At 38.7% G+C, this 21,587-nt stretch overlaps 1 protein-coding gene across 1 annotated transcript in view; it reads right to left on the reverse strand.

Moving 5' to 3' along the window:
* Positions 1-21,587, reverse strand: part of ADAMTS3 (ADAM metallopeptidase with thrombospondin type 1 motif 3) — a 298,704-nt gene that overhangs the window by 253,898 nt on the left and 23,219 nt on the right. Inside the window, exon 3 of the mRNA XM_020988493.2 lies at positions 16,825-17,231. Coding sequence (XP_020844152.1) covers positions 16,825-17,231 — 407 coding nt within the window. The remainder of the gene's footprint in view (positions 1-16,824; positions 17,232-21,587) is intronic.

The raw sequence follows: 21,587 nt of genomic DNA on the forward strand, positions 1-21,587 counted from the left end.
AATGGGCAGCCACTAAATATCTAGTTTACTAGTCATATGCAGCAATTTTTTTCTAATTCCTGGCTAGAGAAAATCTAAAGTGATTTCACTTTCAAAACCTAAATTCAATTTTCTATCCATGAGTCCCAAATTTACTTAAAATGATTTTTTCTTTACCCACACAGCATGGAAGTTGTCAAAATTATAAAAATTCCCCAAGCTATGTGGAAGGCTGGGAATACTGACAGGGAGCACACTTGTTGGCTTTTGTCCTTCATTCTGAAAGAGGACCAAACTGACACCACTCTGTTGGGGTCAAGGTACAGTGTGTCTGACTGTGGCTGATCAGACCAACAGGAGCTGGGACGGCTCTACACAGGTCGAGCACAAGCAGTCCACGTGAACATTTGGAGCGCAGTTGTCTCTAAATTTGCTCATCTTACATTTCTTTTGAGCTATTACAATTCTGTTTTACTTACAGAGTACAGTACCTTCTTTGATGTGGGCACAGCATGCTGGGCGGTTCTATGCCAGTGTTTTTCATGTCTCACAGTCTGTTTCAAAGTTCATCAGAGAAACCTCGAAGAGTATCCTTGTATCTCTTCTTCTGACCTCCACATGATCACTTCCCTTGTGTGAGTTCTCTGTAAAATAGTCTTTTAGGCAAATGTGCTTTTGACATTCAAACATTGTGGCCAGCCCATCAGAACTGTGCTCTCTGCGGTAGAGTTTGAATGCCTGGCGGTTCAGCTCAAGAATGGACTTAGTGTCCAGTATCTTATCTTGCCAGGTGATGCTCAGAATCTTCTTAAGACAATTCAAATGGAAGTGATTCCATTTCCTGGCATGGCACTGGTATACTGTCCAGGTTTCACAGGCATACAGCAATGAGTCAGCACAACAGCTCTGTAGACCTTCAGTTTATTAGGTAGTCTAATACCTCTTTGCTCTCAAACTTTGCTTCAGAGCCTCTCAAACACTGAGCTAGCTCTGGCGATGTATAGCAATCTCATCTATGTGTATATTCCTGAGAGTATACTGCCAAGGTAAGTGAACTTATCCATAGTATTCAAAATTTCTTCATTTGCTGGTTCCACGTATGGATGGTGTGGTGCTGGCTGATAGAGAACCTCTGTTTTCTTGGTGGTACATGTTAAGCTTAGCACAAGCAGCAGAGAATCAATCCACAATTTTTTGATCTCAACCTCAGAGGCTGCATTGAGTGTACAATCATCTGAGAACAAAAAGTCAAGAACGAACTGTCCCTCCATTTTGGTCTTGGCTTGTAGCCTTTTCAAGTTAAATAACTTATGATGAGTACAATAGCTAACCTTCAGGCTGTTTTCATTCTTGTTGTGAAGGCATCTGACAACATTACTGAAAACATCACACCAAAAAGAATAGGAGCAAGCCCACAGACTTGCTTTACTCCATTGGTGACTAGGAAAACTCAAGAGCATTGTCCATACTCCAGAACCTGTGTGAACATGCTGTCATGAAACTGATGTACGATACTGACAAACTTCTCCAGGCAATCAAATTTTGACATAAATTTCCACAAGCCTTCACAACCAACAGTATAAAAGACCTTGTTTACATCAATGAAAATTGTATACATATCTCTGTTCTGCTCCTGGCATTTCTTCTAGAGCTGTTGGGCAGCAAAAACCATATAGATCATTCCTCAGCCCGTTCTGAAGCCACCCTGGCTGTTGGGTAGATAATCGTCATCCAGGTAAAGGATCAGTCTATTAAGGAGGACTCTGGCAAGAATCTTGCCAGCCATGACGAAGAGAGAGGACTCCCTGTGGTCATCACAGGACAACCTATTTCCCTTTCCTTTATAATGATGGACTATGGAGTCATCATTGAACTCCTGGGGGATAACCTCCTCTTATCATATAATCTGGAAAACTTCTGTAAGTCTTTTAAGTACCCCCTGCCTTGTCAATCTCGGCCGGAATAGGATCAGCGCCAGGCATTTTGCTACATGAGAGGAGCATAATGGCATTCAAAACCTCTTCTTCAGTTGGAAGTTTGGCTAGAGAGGGATTGGCTTCAACCCTAGGTATTCCATCAATGGCTTCAGCACTGACTGATGATGGTCTCCTGAGGACACTGTGGAAGCATGTCCTTATCACTAATCAATGTGGCTCCATCAGCACCAAGTAGTTGAGATGCACCATAGGTCTTTGGCCCATGAATAGCCTTCAAGGCATCACAAAATTGCTTTGGATTGTTACTATCAGTGTAAAACTGAATTTTATCTGCATTTTTACTGAGCCAAGAATTCTCCATCTCCCTAAGGTTCACTTGCACCTTACTGTTGATGAAATTAAAGGCTGCCTTTTTATTTTTTTTAAATTTTATTAATTTATTTTGATTTATCAACAATCACTTCCATATGCTTTTGAGTTTAAAATTTTTCTCCCCCTTCCTCCCCCCACCCCCCCAAGATGGTGCACAATCTCATATAGGCTTTACATTTACATTCCTATTAAACATATTTTCACATTAGTGAAGTTGTAAGTAAAAATTAAAACCAATAGGAGGAAACATCAGAAAGATGAAACAAAACTCAACAGAAGGTAAAAATAAGTGATAGCAATTCGACTTCCATAGTTCTTTCTTTGGATGTGGACAGCATTTTCCATCCTGAGGCCTCTGGAGATGTCTTAGATCCTTGTAATGCTGAGAAGGGTTCAGTTTAACAATATTGGTCATCCCATAACGTGGCTCTTATTGTGTACAAAGTCCTCTTGATTCTGCTCACTTCATTCAGCATCCGACAGTATAAGTCTTTCCAGGTTTTTCTGAAATCAGCCTGTTCATCATATCTTATAGCACAATAGTATTCCATTACATTCATATACCACAACTTGCTCAGCCATTCCCAAATTGATGGGCATCCTCTCAATTTCCAATTCTTTGCCACCACAAAAAGAGCTGCTATGATTTTTTTTTGTACATGTGGGTCCTTTTCCCATTTGTATCATCTCTTTGGGATATAGCCCTAGAAGTGCTATTGCTGGATCAAAGGGTATGCACATTTTTGTAGCCGTTTGGGCATAGTTCCAAATTATTCTCCAAAATGGTTGGATCATTTCACAACTCCACCAACATGTATTAGTGTTCCATTTTCCCACATCTTCTCCAATATTTATCATTTTCTTGTTTTGTCATGTTGGCCAATCTGATAGGTGTGATGTGGTACCTCAGAGTTGTTTTCATTTGCATTTCTCTAATCAATAATGATTTACAGCATTTTTTCATATGACTATAGATGGCTTTAATTTCTTCATCTGAGAACTGTCTGTTCATATCCTTTGACCATTTATCAATTGGGGAATGGCTTGTGTTCTTATAAATTTGTCTTAATTCTCTTTATATTTTAGAAATGAGGCCTTTATCAGAGAGACTGGTTGTAAAAATTCTTTCCCAATTTTCTACCTTCCTTCTAATCTTAGTTGCATTGGCTTTGTGCAAAAACTTTTCAATTTAATGTAATCAAAATTATCCATTTTGCTTTTCATAATGTTCTCTATCTCCTGTTTGGTCATGAATTCTTCTGTTCTCCATAGATCTGATAGGTAAACTATTCCTTGTTCTCCCAGTTTACTTATGGTATCAGCCTTTATATCTAAGTCATGAACCCATTTTGACTTTATTTTGGTATATGGTGTGAGATTTGGGTCTATGCCTAGTTTCTGCCATACTCTTTTCCAGTTTTCCCAGCAGTTTTTTTCAAAGAGTGGGTTCTTATCCCAGAAGCTGGGGTCTTTGGGTTTATCAAATAATAGATTACTATAGTCATTGACTACTGTGTCTTGCATATTTAACCTATTCCACTGATCCACCTCCCTATTTCTTAGCCAGTACCAAGCAGTTTTGATGATTGCTGCTTTATAATACAATTTAAGATCTGGAATTGCTAGGCCACCTTCCCCTGCATTTCTTTTCATTAGTTCCTTTGATATTCTGGACCTTTTGTTTTTCCAAATGAATCTTGTTATTATTTTTTCTAACTCATAAAATAATTTTTTGGTAGTTTGATTGGTATGGCACTGAATAAGTAAATTAGCTTAGGTAGGATTGTCATTTTTATTATATTAGCTCGGCCTACCCATGAGCAACTGATGTTTTTCCAATTATTTAGATCTGATTTTATGTGTGTGAAAAGTGTTTTGTAATTGTGTTCATAGAGTTCCTGGCTTTGTTTCAGGAGGTAGACTCCTAAATATTTTATAATGTCTACAGTAAGTTTAAATGGGATTTCTCTTTCTATCTCTTGCTGCTGGGCTCTGTTGCTAATATATAGAAATGCTGATGATTTATGTGGGTTTATTTTATTGCCTGTAACTTTGCTAAAGTTGTTTATTATTTCAAGTAGTTTTTTACTTGCTTCTCTAGGATTCTCTGAGTATATCATCATGTCATCTGCAAAGAGTGAGAGCTTCGTTTCTTCTTTGCCTATGCTAATGAAAGGCTGCCTTTTTAGAGAAGTACAAGCTATCCTGCTGGTAAACCCTAGGGAATTCTCATTTTTCATTTAGCAGCTTCTGAATTTCCCCATCATTTTTGTCAAACCAGTTGATATTTGCAAGTATTCTGGCCCAGATGAGTAAATGTGATGCAGTACACCAAATCTCTGAAACTGCCCACTCTCTTTTTGCTCCACTATTGCCAACCATATGTTGGCTCAGCTTTCTCTTCAAGTGAGCACATATCTTGGGTGCCAAGAGAAATAAAAACACCCCAACTCAATAGATAACTTTTTTTTAAATGAACTTAATCTCCTCTCTATCCTACTATGATTCAGGGACAGCTTTGGTCTTATGCTGGCAACTTTGTAACTTTCCCCTCTTGTTGCTCCCCCCCCCTTTTTATTGTCTTTAATTTGGGCTGGCAAAAAAAAAAACAACAACCTGGATAAGACAATAGAGTTGGATGTATGCTGAAGGAAGAAGCAAGTTAAAGGGAAAACCAGCCTGCAACATGTTGTTACTCATCTTAAGTGCTCCAGAAAGAAGAGGAACCCTGGGAAAATGTGACTAGTGGCAGTAGTCATTTGTAAGGGCAAATGAGTCTGTGTCTGGAAACCCTGAGGAGAAGGAAGAATGATGGTAGTTAGCCCAAAATCAGAATCCTGGGGTGATGGCCCCAACACAACGCACCATGTTGCAATCCTCACATTTGTGTTTAAGTGTGTGTCAGAAAAAGTCTATTAGAAAATTTGAATATTTTTGGCAGTCTCTAAAAACAAAAATCAGAACACTTTAAACAAACTTCCATTTAGAGTCAGAAAGACCTGAGTTCAAATCCAGTTTCAGAGCCTTGATAGCTATATGAACCTAATTTTTCATCTGTAAAATGCACATAATGACAGAAGATACCTCACAAGGTTGTTATGGGCATCAAATGAAACAACATACACAGCATTTAATAATACTTAAAAGTATTATATGAGTGATATTATTACTGTTGCTGTTTTTATCATCAGACCAACATTGGAGACTCCATGATTTTCACACAAACTTAAAGACATTTTTGTCCCAGATGAAGAAGTCTAAGAAAACAACGATTGTAAAATTAAAGCTAGAAAATAGCCTCATTCATCTAGCCTAATTCTTTCAATTTATAGATGGGAAAAACAAAGGGATAAAAAATTCAAGTGACTCACGAAGGGTAGAAAGGCTAGTGGCTTACCTGGAACTGAAGCTCTGGACCCCTGACGCTGAGTCAGTCGTTTTCTAGTATTTCAGAGGAAGAGTGTATGTGTGTATGTGTGTGTGTGTGTGTGTGTGTGTGTGTGTGTGTGTGTGTGTGTGTGTGTACACATACATACATATCAATACATAGCTAGATAGACAGATAGGTAGATACTGTAATCACACATATCATACTGAATTTGCCCCTGATCTTCACATTAGAAAAGTAGCTGTTGGAATAGTAGGAAAAGATCTTTGGGTCTAGAGAGTTGAGAGATATGAATAGCAGCTGTGATATGCTCTAGCTGTGTAACCACAGGCAAATCTCCTAAGGTCTCTGAACCTAGCTTCCGCATCTGTAAAACAGGAGTAATCCTTATATTATCAACCCCACAGGGTTGTCATGAATAAAGCAATTGGTGTATAATCAAGCACTAAGGAAATATCATTTATGATTACCTGATTAGATGTTGCTCACTCATTTTTCAATCGTGTCGAACTCTTATGACCCCATTTGGGGTTTTTCTAGGTGAAGATACTGGAGTGGTTTACCATTTCCTTCTCCAGCTCATTTTATGTATGAGGAAACTGAGGCAAACAGGGTTAAGTGACTTGCCCAGGGTCACACAGCTAGTAGTGTCTGAGGCTGGATTTGAACTCAGGAAGATGAGTCTATTACTGATTTCAAGCCCAGTATTCTATCCACTGTGACACCTAGCTGTCCTAGTAGTCAAGTTTTAAAAGCCTCCCAAGATATTTGAGAGGGAATAAGTAATGACCTTTCCCTGTGTGCTTAGACCGTTCAAGCACACAAGGAGTAAAGAAGATACATATTAGTCTTAAATAAAGTAGAATAATGAGGTATTATGTTCTTAAATGAAGTGGAAATAAGAGCTTACACTTTGTTATTCTTACAGAGATGTGAACAAGTTTGGACCAAAACTTAATGGAATAGAGGACAACCATTGAATGGTCAAAAATTGGATATGCCCCATGGTAGCCCTTAAAAAACTACATATGTTTTCTAGAGAGCCAAGTAGCAATTGAGGCAGGAGAGAGGTCTGAGCAGCAGAGAAGAAAGATGGCTATGGAAGAATATCCCAGATTTTGAAAAAGAATTCAAATTTTGTAAAGCACTTAGCCAAGTGCCTAGCACAGAATCCTTGTTACTTCTCTCTCTCAATCTCTTGCTTTCCCTTTTCTGTGCAACCCTTTGGAAAACACCCAATTTATAAAGATCACTGGGACAAATCGATAATGAAAAAGAAGTAACACGTGTGTCCTTCATTGTTATAAGTCCCCTTTGCCCATCAGTTGTGGAATGGCTAAACAAGTTGTGGTATATTATTATTATGGAATACTATTGTGTTATTAGAAATGATGAGCAAGATGGTTTCAGGAAAACCTAGGAAGACTTATACAAACTGATACAAAGTGAAATGAGCAGAACCAGGAGAACATTAAATATGCTAATAATAATATCGTAATAATGATCAACTATGAAAGAATTAGCTACTCTGATCAAGGCAATGATTTAAGACAATTCCAAAGGATCCATGATGAAAAATGTTATTTATCTGCAGAGAAAGAACTGGTGGAGTCTAAGGGCATAGTGAAGCATACATTTTTTTATTTTCTGTGTTTTTCTTATTTGTGTGTGTGTGTTTTCTTTTGCAACATGACCAATATGGAAATATGTTTTGCATGACTTCATATCTATAATCACTATCATACTGCTTGCATTCTCAAAGGCTGGGAAAGAAGAGGGAAAAAGAGAATTTAGAACTCAAATGTTTAAAAATGAACCTTAAAATTTTTTCATATATAATTGGGAAATATTTTATTAAATAAAAATATATTTTTAAAAAATAGTCCCCTACTTAAGTCTCCAAATTTCCATTCTCTCTTTTCTCTAATCTAATCTCTACAGAGCTTCCAGAATAATCACTCTCAAGTACAGGATTATGCCATTTCCATGCTCAAAACCCTCCCCTGGCTCTCTATTATGCTTAGGGTAAAACCAAGCTCCTCAATGTGGCACTTAAAGCCTTCCCCAATCTACTTTCAGTCTATTTTACTAGGCAAATTTTCTATTATTTCCCTTTACATACACATGCTATGTTCCAACCAACATGAATGACCAGAAATTTCCCGAACTAGACATTCTATCTTCTTTCTCTAGGCATTCATACAGGTCATCTTTTGGAATAGTTTTCCCTCTAATTCCAACTCTTAGGTACCCCTATCTTTAAGACTCAAATCATCTGTTACCTCTTCCAAATAATCCATCCTGATCTCCTGGTGTTCTCTCCATGATACTCACTTATTTGTGAGCATGCTATATCCTTCAGTAGAATGTTAAGCTCCTTCAGGGCAGGGACTGCTTCATTTTTTTTTTTAAGTGTGCCCACCACCTAAGGACAGTGCCTTTCACATTGCAGTATATTATAATACCTGTTGGATTTTCAAAGACCATCCACAGTTTTTAGAATATGTGGTCCTTTCCAAAGGAAGATGAAATTACTGACCCACCAACAGGGCATACTTTTTTAAGCTGGTTTTCCAGGTTGTGGTCATGGACTACAGTTAGCCATCCATGCTGATTTGTATAGGGACCTCTAACCCCACAACAATAATGATAGCTTGCAGTACAAACACATCTTTGCAGAGAAACAAGGGCTTAAGTAGGCAGTCCCCTGAATCCCTGGCCACCTCCTACTGCTTTTTTTTTTAACCTTTGTCAATTACAGGTTAATGATTTTAATAAATGGATGCTTCCAGGCTTGGTGGCAATCTCATAGAAATCAGCATTCCAAAGGAGGGAATATTTCCCTAATAAAACATTTCTCAGAAGAAAAGGATATCAAGAAGACCATTCTTCAACTGAAGAAAGCCATACTTAAAAGCAATATCTACCAGAGTTCCCTGCCCGATAGGCTATCCTAATTCTTCTCCTTAAAAAGTATTGAAACTTTCCTCAATCATGTCAGGAGATTAAAGGCTTGGGCCACTGTCATGGCTTCCTGAGCTCCAGCACTACCTTCAGGTTTCTGACCTCCAGACCAGCAGCATGAGCAAGACGGGTAATAGAAAGCTATGCCCGCCTGCATCAAGGCTATATATCCTAGATGGATATCTTTTCTGCCTCTGACTGCCTGTCCCCTGCTATGGCTAACTGAACCTCTTTTGTCAACTGTCTCATGTCCTATAAGTGTCTCATTTCATGACAATCTCAACCCTAGCATATTAGATCAACCTGGCTTAGGCTTGGACTGATAAACCTTGACTGTCCAGGAGATCTGGATCCTATGAGTTGCTTAAAAGGCAAAGGTCTAAAGTGATGGACAAATGTGTTTAACATTTCCACAAAGTTGTCTTTACTTTCCAGGAAAGTATAATGAGTTCTTTGAGGTGTTTTATGTTTTCTGTGTTTGTCAATGAGTGCCTGAGTCTTAAGCAATTTACTCATTTTCAGAGGAGGAGAAAATAAAAATCTGTCCCACAGCTGATACCACATTGTCCAATGATTTCTTTTGTTAGAAAGGACCCTGCTACCCACTTTTGGTAGGGAGGACCTAGCTGTGAGCCAACCTAAGTTTTGTTTTGGGGATCTCCCTGGAGTTACTCCAGGGTCAAGGAAGAGCCAGAGAGAGAAACGTGGACAAGTCATATAACCTCTGTCTGCCTCAGTTTCCTCAACTGTGAAATGAGAAATAATAGTACCTACTATGCAGGAGGTTATGTTAGGAGAACTAAATGTGATATTTGTAAAGTACCTAGTAGAGTTCCTCGCACATAGCACGTACTTTAAAAATACCTGTTTCCTCCCTTCCCTCCCTCATTGGCTATTTCCCCCATTACATAAGTAAGGAGATAGCCAAGAAGTAGCTGATGGCATTTGATGACTCAAAGTCATCTGGCCCAGATATACTACTTATTCAAGTACTGAAAGAACTGAGGGATACATGATTACTGAGCCACTGTCAACAATATGAAAAAAGTTGTGGAAAAAGGGAAAGTATTACAAGATTGGAGGAAGGAAAATGTCCCAGTCTTTAAAAAGGGGGGTGGGAGGAAGAAAACAGAGTCTACAAACTACAGGCCAGTGAGCCCAGCTTTGATTCTGGGGAAAATCTTAGAATAGATCCCTAGAGATAGTTGCCCAACATCTAGAAATTAAAGCAGGGGTTACGAGGAGTTAAATGTGGCTTCACTGAGCCCAGGTCATGCCAGATTCATCTCATTCCTTTTGGTGACAGAGTAACTGGTAGATTAAAGAAATGCTATGAATATCATTTGCCTAGATTTCAGCAAAGCTCTTAATAAAGCACTCTGTAGAGAAGATGCTTAGCTGTGGACTAGCGTCCAGCACTTCTTAAATCCATGTGGGGTCACAAAAAAATTTGGCAAAGTAAAAGGTTTCTGAATGTACAATGATCAAAAATTAATTAAAAATCAAATATGTAATGAATTCAAGGTGTCTCTGGCAGTGTTTGCCCATGTTGCACTGTGCAACTTCCCTGCAGCCTTGGTTCTGAACACAAAGCATGCGCACTTTGCACTGTGCATGATGTCACGCCATGCAACACCAATGAACACTGCCAAAATGTGGGGCACAAGTGAAAAAAGTTTAAGAAGCCCGAGACTAGACAACAATACAATTAGATTCTGAGGTGGTTGAAAGGATAGATAGAAAGAGTAGTTGATAATGTAACAATGTCAATGGGATGGGTTGCCAGTGGAGTAGAAGAGGGATCTCTGTTGGACCCTGTATTATTTAATGCATATTTTTTAAAGACTAGGTCTCCCTACCTCATCCAAGCCTGAAATGCAGAAGCTACTCAGTTCTGGGTCCATTCATTCAGCATAGGAGTTGGGTAGGTTTGTCCCTCAATTTAGTCTACCTCAATTTTATTATCAGTAAATGGGGTCATAATACCCAGAGTACAAAGCTGTTGCGAAAAACAAATGAGCTAATATATGTAAAAAATGTTTGCTTCAGGGGTGGGAGAGGGGCTAGAGGGAGGGAGATAATTTGGAACTTATTTTTTTTAAGTGAATGTTTAAAAAAGGTATATGTAATTGGGAAATATTTCACGAAATAAATAAAAACATATGAATTCCTATGAGGAAAAATTTTTTGCTTCAAAGCTACAAAAATGTCAGCTGTTAATATGACTGAACAAATAATACTTGACATCAGCCTCCGTAAATTAACTCTGAATAGATCTACAACTGCCAAACAGAATAGAGAAACAGTTTGCGACTGTGTTTCTAATTATTTTCTTTTCTTCCAAGTTTATATCTTGAAAGCACACTGGGATCCTTTTTCCAGAGGATGATCCCATGCACAATCAAAGTTGCAGTAATCACAATTACAGCCAACTTTCAATTAATTGGAGTGTTTAGGGAAAGGCTTACCATATGGAAACTTAATTTCATACGCAAATTATATGGCACTTTAGGATTATAAAGAATATTCCAAATTGTCTTCCATCAGTAGGTAATGAAAAAAAACAAAGGTTCCAAAAGGGACCTGAGAGTAGTCTCTAATAACATACTGGAGGTGGTCAGGGACACAGATCTCAGGAAGTGCTGTTAGTTCCCAAAGGACTACTTCTCAATCAGGGCACAAGGACCAGAGTGGGAGAGGGCTGTCATCCAGCTGGGTTTTCCAAGACCGTAACATTGGCATTAACTCACAGAAAACTTTCCCTTTGAAAAGGGATGCTCACAGATAGCCACTGCCAGCTGCTTGCTTCCTTTCCCTTCTGGAAGTGGAGGATGGTAAAAGCCATGAGTCTGCTGGGAGCTCACATGGGCGGAACAGCTAAGCACAGGCATTTTAAAGACAGCCACCAGTGATTTAAGTCTCTATTTCTCCCGTCCCACCACAGCTATTTTGAACGCATAGAGAAAAAGGACCAGCCAATGTCTCCAGGACTCACATATGTCCAAATATTATAGCACGTGCAGTCTGAAGAACCTTGTCCTCTCTAAGGATGGTAGTGAACAGGGCAGCAGTATCAAGCAGGAAAGATATAATAATAACAGTAACAATAATAATAATAGCATTTATATGGACTTCAATGTTTGTAAAATCTTTTACATTTATTATCTCATTTTATCTGCACAGCAACCCTGAGAAGTAGGTGCTATTATGGTCCCTATTTTACAGATGAAACACTGAGGCAGAAACTAAGTGACTCATCTACATCTCACAGCTATTAAGTGTCTAGGGCTGTCTTTGAAATAAAATCTAATGGACACCAAGTCCAGCATTCTATCTATTGCACCACTTTCCTAGAAGAGAATACCAAATTTAGTATTTAGAGATGTGACTAACGTTTTCAAAATTATTTGTGAATTTAAAGTTGACTGTGATTAGGATGCCTGTCACTGTAATTGAGCTGTTAATTTACTTCGCCACTCTTATTCACCATGGCCTTCCACATTTGCGTTTCTCTGTCACAAGTCCTGAATTTGAATTCTGTCTTTGACACTTAACAACGTACGACCCTGGGCAAGTCACTTAACATCATTCAGCCTCAGATTCCTCATCTTTAAAATGGAGATAATAGCACCTACCTCACTGAGTTGTTCGGAGGATGAACTGAGAGGGCACATATGAAGAGCCTTGCAAATCTTACAGCCCTCAAAAGCTATTAGCTATCATCATTATTATTGTTATGCGTAATCAAATCTTTAGAATGGCCCTCCAAAAGCGGAGAAGAATTTACTACATGGATGGTATAAATAATGAAAAGGTAAATAATAAATAGTATAAAAAACATATAAACCATAAGTGAATGCAAAGGGATGTATAAAACTTGATCCATTGCCAGCTTTAGTCATCATAAAATCTTGGAGATTTCTCCATTTTCCAAATAAAGTCAGCTGTATTCAGTAAGCATCTGGCGTATTAAAATTTTTCAAACTTACTTTTTCAAGTGCCACTTTTATACACTTACAGAGTCATTAAAAACAAGAGCCAGAGGGGACAGCCTCATCTTACCATTTCCCTTCTATTTTTTTTTTAGCTGTGAATAAGCAACCACATTTCACAAACAACAAGTTATGGTGGTGACTCAGCATACCTATAAAGTTTCTTCTTGTAATCAAAACTTAGAACAAAGCTTAATGATGCATAGTTAATGATCTACACCATTTTCCTCATGTTTCATGGTAATGAGACATAAAGCATCAGCAGTTTACATAAGTGACTGAAATCAGGGTGATGTTTACAAAGCAAAGCCAAATGTTTAGTTTCCCCTTCTCCCTTTCCTAGTTCTCTCGTTTATAAGCAAAGTTATTGTTAAACATTTTCCAACATCCTATGAAGTATCCCATTATCATGGCTTGCAAAAACACTGGTCAATCCTGAGTAGAGTTGGTTTGAGACACGCAGTCACATGCAGTAGAGATCAGCTTTGTCGACTTGTCCCCCTAGGGCAGAGCTAGGAACAGCGATGGAAAGGGATGCTGATGGTGTCTTGATAGAAGGAAAAACTTCTCCAAAAAGAGAATGCGCTGCCTATGGAAGGAATGACTACTCCCCACTGAAGGGCTTCAAGTGGAACTAGAGAGACATTCAGTCATAGACGGTCACATCCACTTATAGCTGGCCTCTCACATGCCTTCCTTCTCTGGGATTCTGTGCTATGCTCACACACCACTCAGGGTATCATTCTTCAAATGCTTTAGGGGCTCTTCATTATGAGGTGATACTATGCTTCTAAATAGTAGGATGTTAGCTTCTTTGGCCTCATTAAGTCAATCTCATTATTCTCATTAATCCAAAAGCTTGATATTTTGAGATTAATAGTATTTTTAAGGGATTTTTGTCTAGATATCTGATTTTTATTAGTACAGGGAATAAGAGGTGAGGAAAGTCTGTCTATCAATGAAGATTCCCAACTGCCTAGCATCTTAGTTTTAGAAAGTTGCCTGGGGCAATGAAATATTAAGTGAATTGTCCAAGGTCACATAGCTAACACCTTACCATAGGCAGGACTTGAACCCAGGTGTTTCTAACTTTCTAACTATAAGGCTGGTTCTCTATACATCCCCCCCTCTGAGAAGTATAACTGTAGGAAGCATTTTCTTACTGCCTGTTAGTAACTTAGGAACCTTTTGAACTCACAAGGTAGCCACCAGAGTATTGTTTTTCAGACATCTGTGATCAGGGAAAAAACCACAAAGCAGAGGAGATACCTAGGAACCAGAGGTCCTGTCCCAGGCACATATGTGTTCTCAAGGCCATGTGCTCATAGCCTTTATAGAAGCTACTTGGGAAAGGGAGAGAGAAAAACTCTCTCTATCCCATTGGAAACTTGGGGGATACTTAGCAGAGTTCCAAAAAATACACTCAAAAGAGAAGAAAGAAATGGAGAGGCAGGGACATTGGTTTCTCTGTCTAAAATTTATTGAGCAGATACCATTTCTTGGATCAATAGCTAATTCTCTTTGGTACAGTCCCCTGTCATGGAGGACCAAGGAACTGACAAGATCAGAAGAGAGAGAGAGAGAGAGAGAGACAGAAAGAGACAGAGAAAGAGAAAGAGAGAGAGACAGAGAGAGACAGAGAGACAGAGACAGAGTCAGACAGAATAGACTAAGGTGAAAATCAAGTCTGCTTCCCAGGAGAGAACTACTGGATTACTGTTTCACATCTTAATAATTTGTCAATGTATGCTTATGAGTCTTTTGTGCTTTAAGTGTGATTTTGCAGTGGAAGAAACAATTAACTGTCATTTCTGCTATCTACTATTTCATGCATTGAATAATTTCTCTAGAAGCAATGCTGTCAATCTCTTTTGGGGAGACCCTAGACATGAGCTGTTTTTGGTGTTATTGTTCAGTCATATCCAACTCTTTGTGAACCCATGGGCTATACATATCACGCCAATACTGTCCATGGGTTTTCTTGGCAAAAATACTGGAGTGGTTTACCATGTCCTTTTCCAGTAGACTAAGGTAAACAGAGGTTAAGTGACTTGCCCAGGGTCACCCAGCTAGTAAGTATCTGAGGCTGCATCTGAATTCAGGTCTTCCTGACTCCAAGCCCAGAACTCTATCCATTGAGCCATCTAGTTGCCCCAGGCAATTAATCAATCTTCCCCAGGACTCTGGGGTTGAGGCATAATGAGAATTACGGTGCAAGAAAAGCCTAATCCTCTTTCTTTAAGGTCAGACTGCTCCAAAGACTGAACAGATACAGATGTAGAGATATATTGTATATATGTACATATGTATATATGTGTGTGTGTATATGCATATGCACATATACATATGCACATGTATATATTTGTATATATGCATAAGTATTTACATTCCTATTGGCCATATATGTATCTGTAGTTGTATGTTTTCTCAAAAAAAAAATTCACAACAGCTCCACTCTTAAACTGTGTGTTAAGTCTTTAAAACATTTCTCTAAGAGGCTGGGTTCTGGGTTCTAATCCTAGGTCTGATGCTTCTCATCTGTATGACCTTACACATGTACACACATGCACACACACACACACACACACACACATGCACGTGCACACACACTCTCAGCTAATATGAGACCTGGACCTGTTACTTGTAGTCTATTTGGCTTCTCAAAAGGTTTCTTCAGCACCAGCTACAAACCCTACTAACCATCTCACACAAAGACAAAATCATTAAAAATCAGGTCCTGAAAATAAGCAGCTTACCAGCATTGAAGCCTCTAATAACAAAATTCCACTGGGTGGGTTGTGAGGCAAATGTACAACCTGAGTTCCACGGCAAGCTAACTGCTGGCCAGAAGAGATCATGGCATCACAGATATAGCCCTGGAAGGGACCCCAGAAGCCACTGGCTTCTTAAGTAGCTCAGTGAAAAGATTACTGACCTGGAAGTCAGTAAGACCTGAGGTTGAATCCTATGTGATTCTGGGCAAAGCACTTTAATCTGTGCTTCAGTTTCCTCATCTGTAAAATGGGATAAAAATAGCACCTACTTCCCAGAGTAATTGTTTTATTGCTATTATTATCTAGTTCAGCCACCTCATTTTACAGACAAAGAAACTGAAACCCAAATTGGTTAAGTGAACTGTCCAAAGTCACAAAGAGAGTCAGAATCAGAGACAGGATTAGAACTCAGGTCCTCTGACTCCAGGGTCAGTGATCTTTCCCACATACCCCCTTTCCTCCCAAGCATCCACTTATAAAGTATCACTGCTATGGACTTTGGGGAAACAGCTGATAACAAATACCAGGCAATCACCAGTAGTATTTCCAAATAACAGTTATAGATCCAACCCAAAGAATAACGGAGGCATAACAAAGATGGCAGGCTGTCTTTTAATCTTTCCTGCCACAATCATCTTCATCAGCATATTTAAAAGTGAAAAGAAAAAAGCAAGGCATGACATTACCTATGTATGAGCACACACCTACTCACTCACCCACCCAGACTCAGAAAATGGCTTCTCATGACTGAAAAGCACACTAAGGGAGACAGACCCTAGAGCAGAAGTCCTTAAGCTGAGGTCCAGGACCTTGGATAACTATATTCAATATGTGCTTTACATATTTAAAGGCATTTTTTTCTGAGAAGGATCCATGGGCTTCCCCAGACTTGCCAATGGGTCTATGACCTAAAAATGGTCAAATGTAAGCAGAGCTCGGCTCATAATCTGTAGCATTCACTGGGGAATATAATGAATGCTTTATATCAGGACGCTTTTAAAATGAGGGACAAGATTCTGTTGTCAGAAGTAAAAGAATCTATATTGGTTTGGAAAATGTTGAGATTTCTAAAAATTTCAAAGACACACCAAGTACCACTAGAAGAATGGAATAAAAACATAATTATTAGCCTTCCAACTTCAAAACCACCACACATTGCAATTTCCCTTAGAAGTCTTCGTGTTCAATGTACCAGACATAAATAATGTGCCCGAGAAACATTATACCACGCCTTTCCTATTTCTCGTAAAGATGGTGGACCAAGTAGATACTCACATCTCTAATGCAGTATCTAATTATCTGAAAATCTGATCTCCTACCCACCTTTCTCCTGAAGCATAAGAGATCCCAGTAAGGGGTTGGGTTATGGGGAAGAGGGGTAGATAAAAAAAGTGGAAAAAATGAGGGAGAAGTCTTACCAGACCATCACAGTTGCTAATGGCAACCGAAGTTCCTGGGATGTCTATTATGTCTCCAACATAAGCACAGTTGGTCCATAAAGGTTCTCTTTTCCAAATCCACTGTGAATCACTTCCAGGCTGACTATCATTTACATGGCTGGGTCTATCCTCGGTGACCACAGAGGTCTTATGCCACTCCACCATAGCTCCTGGTGCTACTAATTGAGTGTTTGGTTTCAGCCGGAGGTGAAAGTCCCTTCCAAAAGCTGTCACGTTGAAAAACAATTGTTCAGGATTGGAAGACACATCCCTTGCTGCTCTCTTTTTATGACTTGCAGAAAGAATGTGGGAGAGGTAGTGCCCCTGGAGGTTGGTGCTGATGGGAGTGACCAGCTCGTACTCTCTAGATGGCTTTTTTGGCAAATCTGTGGGAAGAAAAAATACAACTATAGAATTCTTTCTTGTAATAGGAGCAAACAAGAGGGCATAATGGGGCTAGAAGTATGACAACTAGCAATCACATGCCTAACTTGACCCAAATGATATATTCCAAAAACTTCATGTGTATGTCAAACTCTTACCAACCAACCTCAGTAATAATTGGACTGAGGGAGCTTTCTATTGGACACATCCTGGGCCCAGAGTCTTGTACATACAAGGGATGGGAGCTGTAAATATCTGCTGAAAATTGAGAGAATGAATAATCTGTCACAAAAAAGAGAATTTTCCTGTGACAGAAGTAACCACCTCTAACAGGTGAGAGCAGAAAAAATGAAAGAGAAAGCAAAGCAATAAACAAGATCAGTATTCAGGGACTGATTAATTCACAGTTAGCTGCATTTTCATTCTGTACACCTAATAGATTCTCCAATGAAACATGAACCCAGTTAATTACACGGGTTTTTGTATCTGAACAATTATCTCTACTGCATGAATTCAGGGACATCAAGAAGACAGATTCCCCAACCTTCCTGTTGATGACCTAAATTCCACAATTCAAAATTAATTCCTTTAGCTTAAGCCAAAGGAAGCCTGTGCTTCCTCTTAAAATACAAATACCCGAGGACAGCAAATTCAACCTTCTCAGCCTCAGTGTGAATGAGCTTCCTGGTTACCCCCTTGATAACTTCATCAGCTCCCATGGGTTTAACTATCATCCTGATGCAGTTATTTGAGATAGACAGATAGATAAATAGATAGATAGATAGATAGATAGATAGATAGATAGATAGATAGATGGATGGATGGATAGATACACAGACAGACAGGAAGATGACAGATAGATAGATAGATAGATAGATAGATAGATAGATAGATAGATAGATAGATGGATGGATGGATAGATACACAGACAGACAGGAAGATGACAGATAGATAGATAGATAGATAGATAGATAGATAGATAGATAGATAGATAGATGGATGATGGATGGATGGATGGATGGATGGATGGATGGATGGATAGATACACAGACAGACAGGAAGATGACAGATAGATAGATAGACAGACAGATAGAGATACACACATATATATATGGACATCTGTATATCATACATATAAAGTAGATAATATTTGGTAAGAGCTCATCACAGTATGAAGCACATAGTAGGCACTATCCAAATGTTTATTCCCTTCCACCCTTACCATGTGTGCACATGCATGTGTGTATATACATTTATATATCTCCTCAGAGCTTCAATCCCAGATCACCAATCCCCTGTTGGACATTTCGCATTGGATGTTCTGAAGATATCTGCAATTCCACGTGCCTAAAATTGAACTCGATTATTATTATATACTAGAATAGCTTCATAGCATATAATAATTCACATTTTAATAATTCATTACAGTAGATAAAATGTTTTCTTTATGAGTACCATGTGAGTTAGTCCCAGAGTGGTGAAATTAATTAAAAACTCTAGTAGCAGAGTCAATATTCAAACTCAGAATAACTCCTAACTCCAAATTCACTGCTCTTCCCACTGCACCAGACTGTGGCAAAGAGATCAGAAGCATCTGGATCTGAAGTGCCAATTCTCCAATTGTATTTCAAAACGTAAATGTATCTGTAATCTTCATTCTGTTAGTAACTCCCACCCATTGTGCACACTGCAACCCGTCCACACCTTCTCATTCTGTACAAATACAGGCCATGTGCTGTCATAAATCGATGATGGAGGAGCCACCCTAAAATGCTGGCACGATTGCTCTGGAATCCCGTATGTTTTACGCATGTGTAAATTGAGAATGAAGGTTGGTCTGGACAAATGCCTCTGTGATGATATCTCTCATTTGACTTCTCTATATTCCTAATCAGTAATGTGCTATCAAGTACTCATACCCACCATGCATCTCTCCTTTGCCCTTAGGGAGGCCAGCTACTTTACTCCTTGAAAAACACTATTTCATTATCATGATTTGTTAAAACTAATTAATTCAATGTTTTGTGATGCTATTTAGTGCTTGCAATGTCTGGCACCGATAGACTATCTGTCCATGAGGCACAAGCTTGGGTCTTGTGTTCAGTCTGCAAGCCTTTGACCTCCCTCATTTCCTACACTAGGATCACATTTTCCAACCTAGTTTTTGCCACGCTCTTCTTCCTTTGTGCTGACGTCACTAAGCACACGTTGACTGAATTTGGAGAGTCTCATCAAGCTCTTTGTAGAATTTCTCTACCTTTTCATGTTTAGTCATTTTTCAGTCATGCCTGACTCTTCATGACCCAGTTGAAGTTTTCTTGGCAAAGAGATTGAAGTGGTTTACAATTTCCTTCTCTAGCTCATTTTACAAATGAGGAACTGAGGCAAACATGGTTAAGTGACTTGCCCAAGGTCACACAGCTAGTAAGTATCTGAGGCTTCATTTGAACTCACAAAGATGAGTCTTTCTGTCTCTAGGCCCAGCATTCTATCCATTGGACCACCTCGCTACCTTCTTATACTCTGTAATAAATACTGACTTGTAGACTCCAATTGTGTTCAAAATGGAATTTTTTAAAAAGAATACTTATTGACTGAACACAATATGACAAAGTATTCTATGAAAATTTACTTGTTATGTGTGGCCTTTTGATGAATTACAAAACCAACTCTTTCAAGTCAAAGCTAACTTCCTTGAATGTTGACTGATTGATTCCCTTTAAGAGAAAGCATGTCAAAGTGCATATCATCTGACTTAACTAGTAGTTAAGTCTAGTTAACTAGTCTAAGTTAACTGGTAGTCAAGTCTCTGGAACCAATCTCGGGATAAGAGACTCACCTGGAGAATACCAGGAGTCAAATGAGTTTGTAGTTTCTATACTGATTTTAGACAGTATAGAAATTGAGTGATCTTTAACACCATCTGTTCCCTTTTTCACTACTTAGACCTTGTCCCTTCATGTAGGAAAAGGGGCTGCAAAGGACTAAGGGCCCTTCTCTATTTTTCTTTGCTTTATTGGTTGCCATGTCCAAATAAAACATCACTGAGTGAACAAACTAATAGCAAAGAGCCCCTCCTCGTTTAGGTAGACTGGTTAGAAAGTAGAAAGAGTAAGGTGGTCTAACCATACCAGAGTTCAAACTTTATTATAAAGTGGTAATTATCAAAACAATCTGGTATTGGCTAAGAAACAGAATGGTGGAACAGTGGAATACATTAGGTACACAAGACCGTGGGAATCTAGTATTTGATAAACCCGAAGACTCCAGCTTTGATATAAAAACTCATTATTTAACAAAAACTACTGGGGAAACTGGAAAATGGTAAGGCAGAAACCAAGTATAGACTACTGTCTTATACCATGTACCAAGATAAGATCAAAATAGGTACATGATTTACACAGAAAAGGTGATACCATAAGCAAATAAGGGGAGCATGCAATTTGTTCCCTGTCAGATCTATGGATAAGTAAATAATTTAGGACCAAACAAGATAGAGAATTGTGAAGTATAAAATGGGTGTTTTGATTATACATAAAGTTTAAAAGTTTTTGCACAAACAAAATCAATGCAACCAAAATCAGAGGGGGGAAAAGCAGAAAACTGGGGGAGGGGAGAATTTACAGCAAGTTTTTCTGATAAAGGCTTCATTTCTCAAATATATAGAGAAATTAGTCAAATTTATAAAAATACAAGTCATTTCATAAATGGTCAAAGGATATGAATAGGCAGTTTTCAAACAAAGAAATTGAAGGAAAAAATTTTTTTTCAGTGCCAAGATGGTAGAGTGAGGAAGGAACTCTGCAGCCCTTCCAAATTCCTCTCCAAACAACTAGAAAAGTGCCTCGAAATTGATCTAAGGATCAGGGAAGCAGGCTACCTTTGACTTCCAAATATAAGACTCAAGGGAAACATAAAAAAGGTAAAAACTGAAGCAGGAAAGAGAAAACATAAGAAATTCAATAAGGTTAAACTGTCTGTATTTCTATATGGCAAGATAATATTTGTAACTCTTAAGAACTTTATTATTTTAAGAGCAACTAGAAGGAGTATATGTAGAGAGAGGATGAGGAAATAAGGTGATTTTGATGGAATGATATCCGCTCAAAACAAAGAGGTGAGAAAGAAAATTGCAATGGAAGAAGAAGGAGGGGAGAGACTGAATGGGGTAAATTACCCTACATAAAAGAGGCATAAAAGAGCTATTATAATGGGGGGGAAGATGGATGGGTGGTGGCAAAGTTTAACATTACTCTCATCAAAATTGTCTCAGTTTAATGCAGAAATCTATCTTACCCTATTAGGAAGTAAAAAGGGACAGGGATAATAGAAGGGAGAGGGGGACTGATATAAGGGAG

The sequence above is a fragment of the Phascolarctos cinereus genome, unplaced genomic scaffold (assembly GCF_003287225.1).
Source record: "Phascolarctos cinereus isolate Bilbo 61053 unplaced genomic scaffold, phaCin_HiC Scaffold_9;HRSCAF=440, whole genome shotgun sequence".
Taxonomy (NCBI): domain Eukaryota; kingdom Metazoa; phylum Chordata; class Mammalia; order Diprotodontia; family Phascolarctidae; genus Phascolarctos; species Phascolarctos cinereus.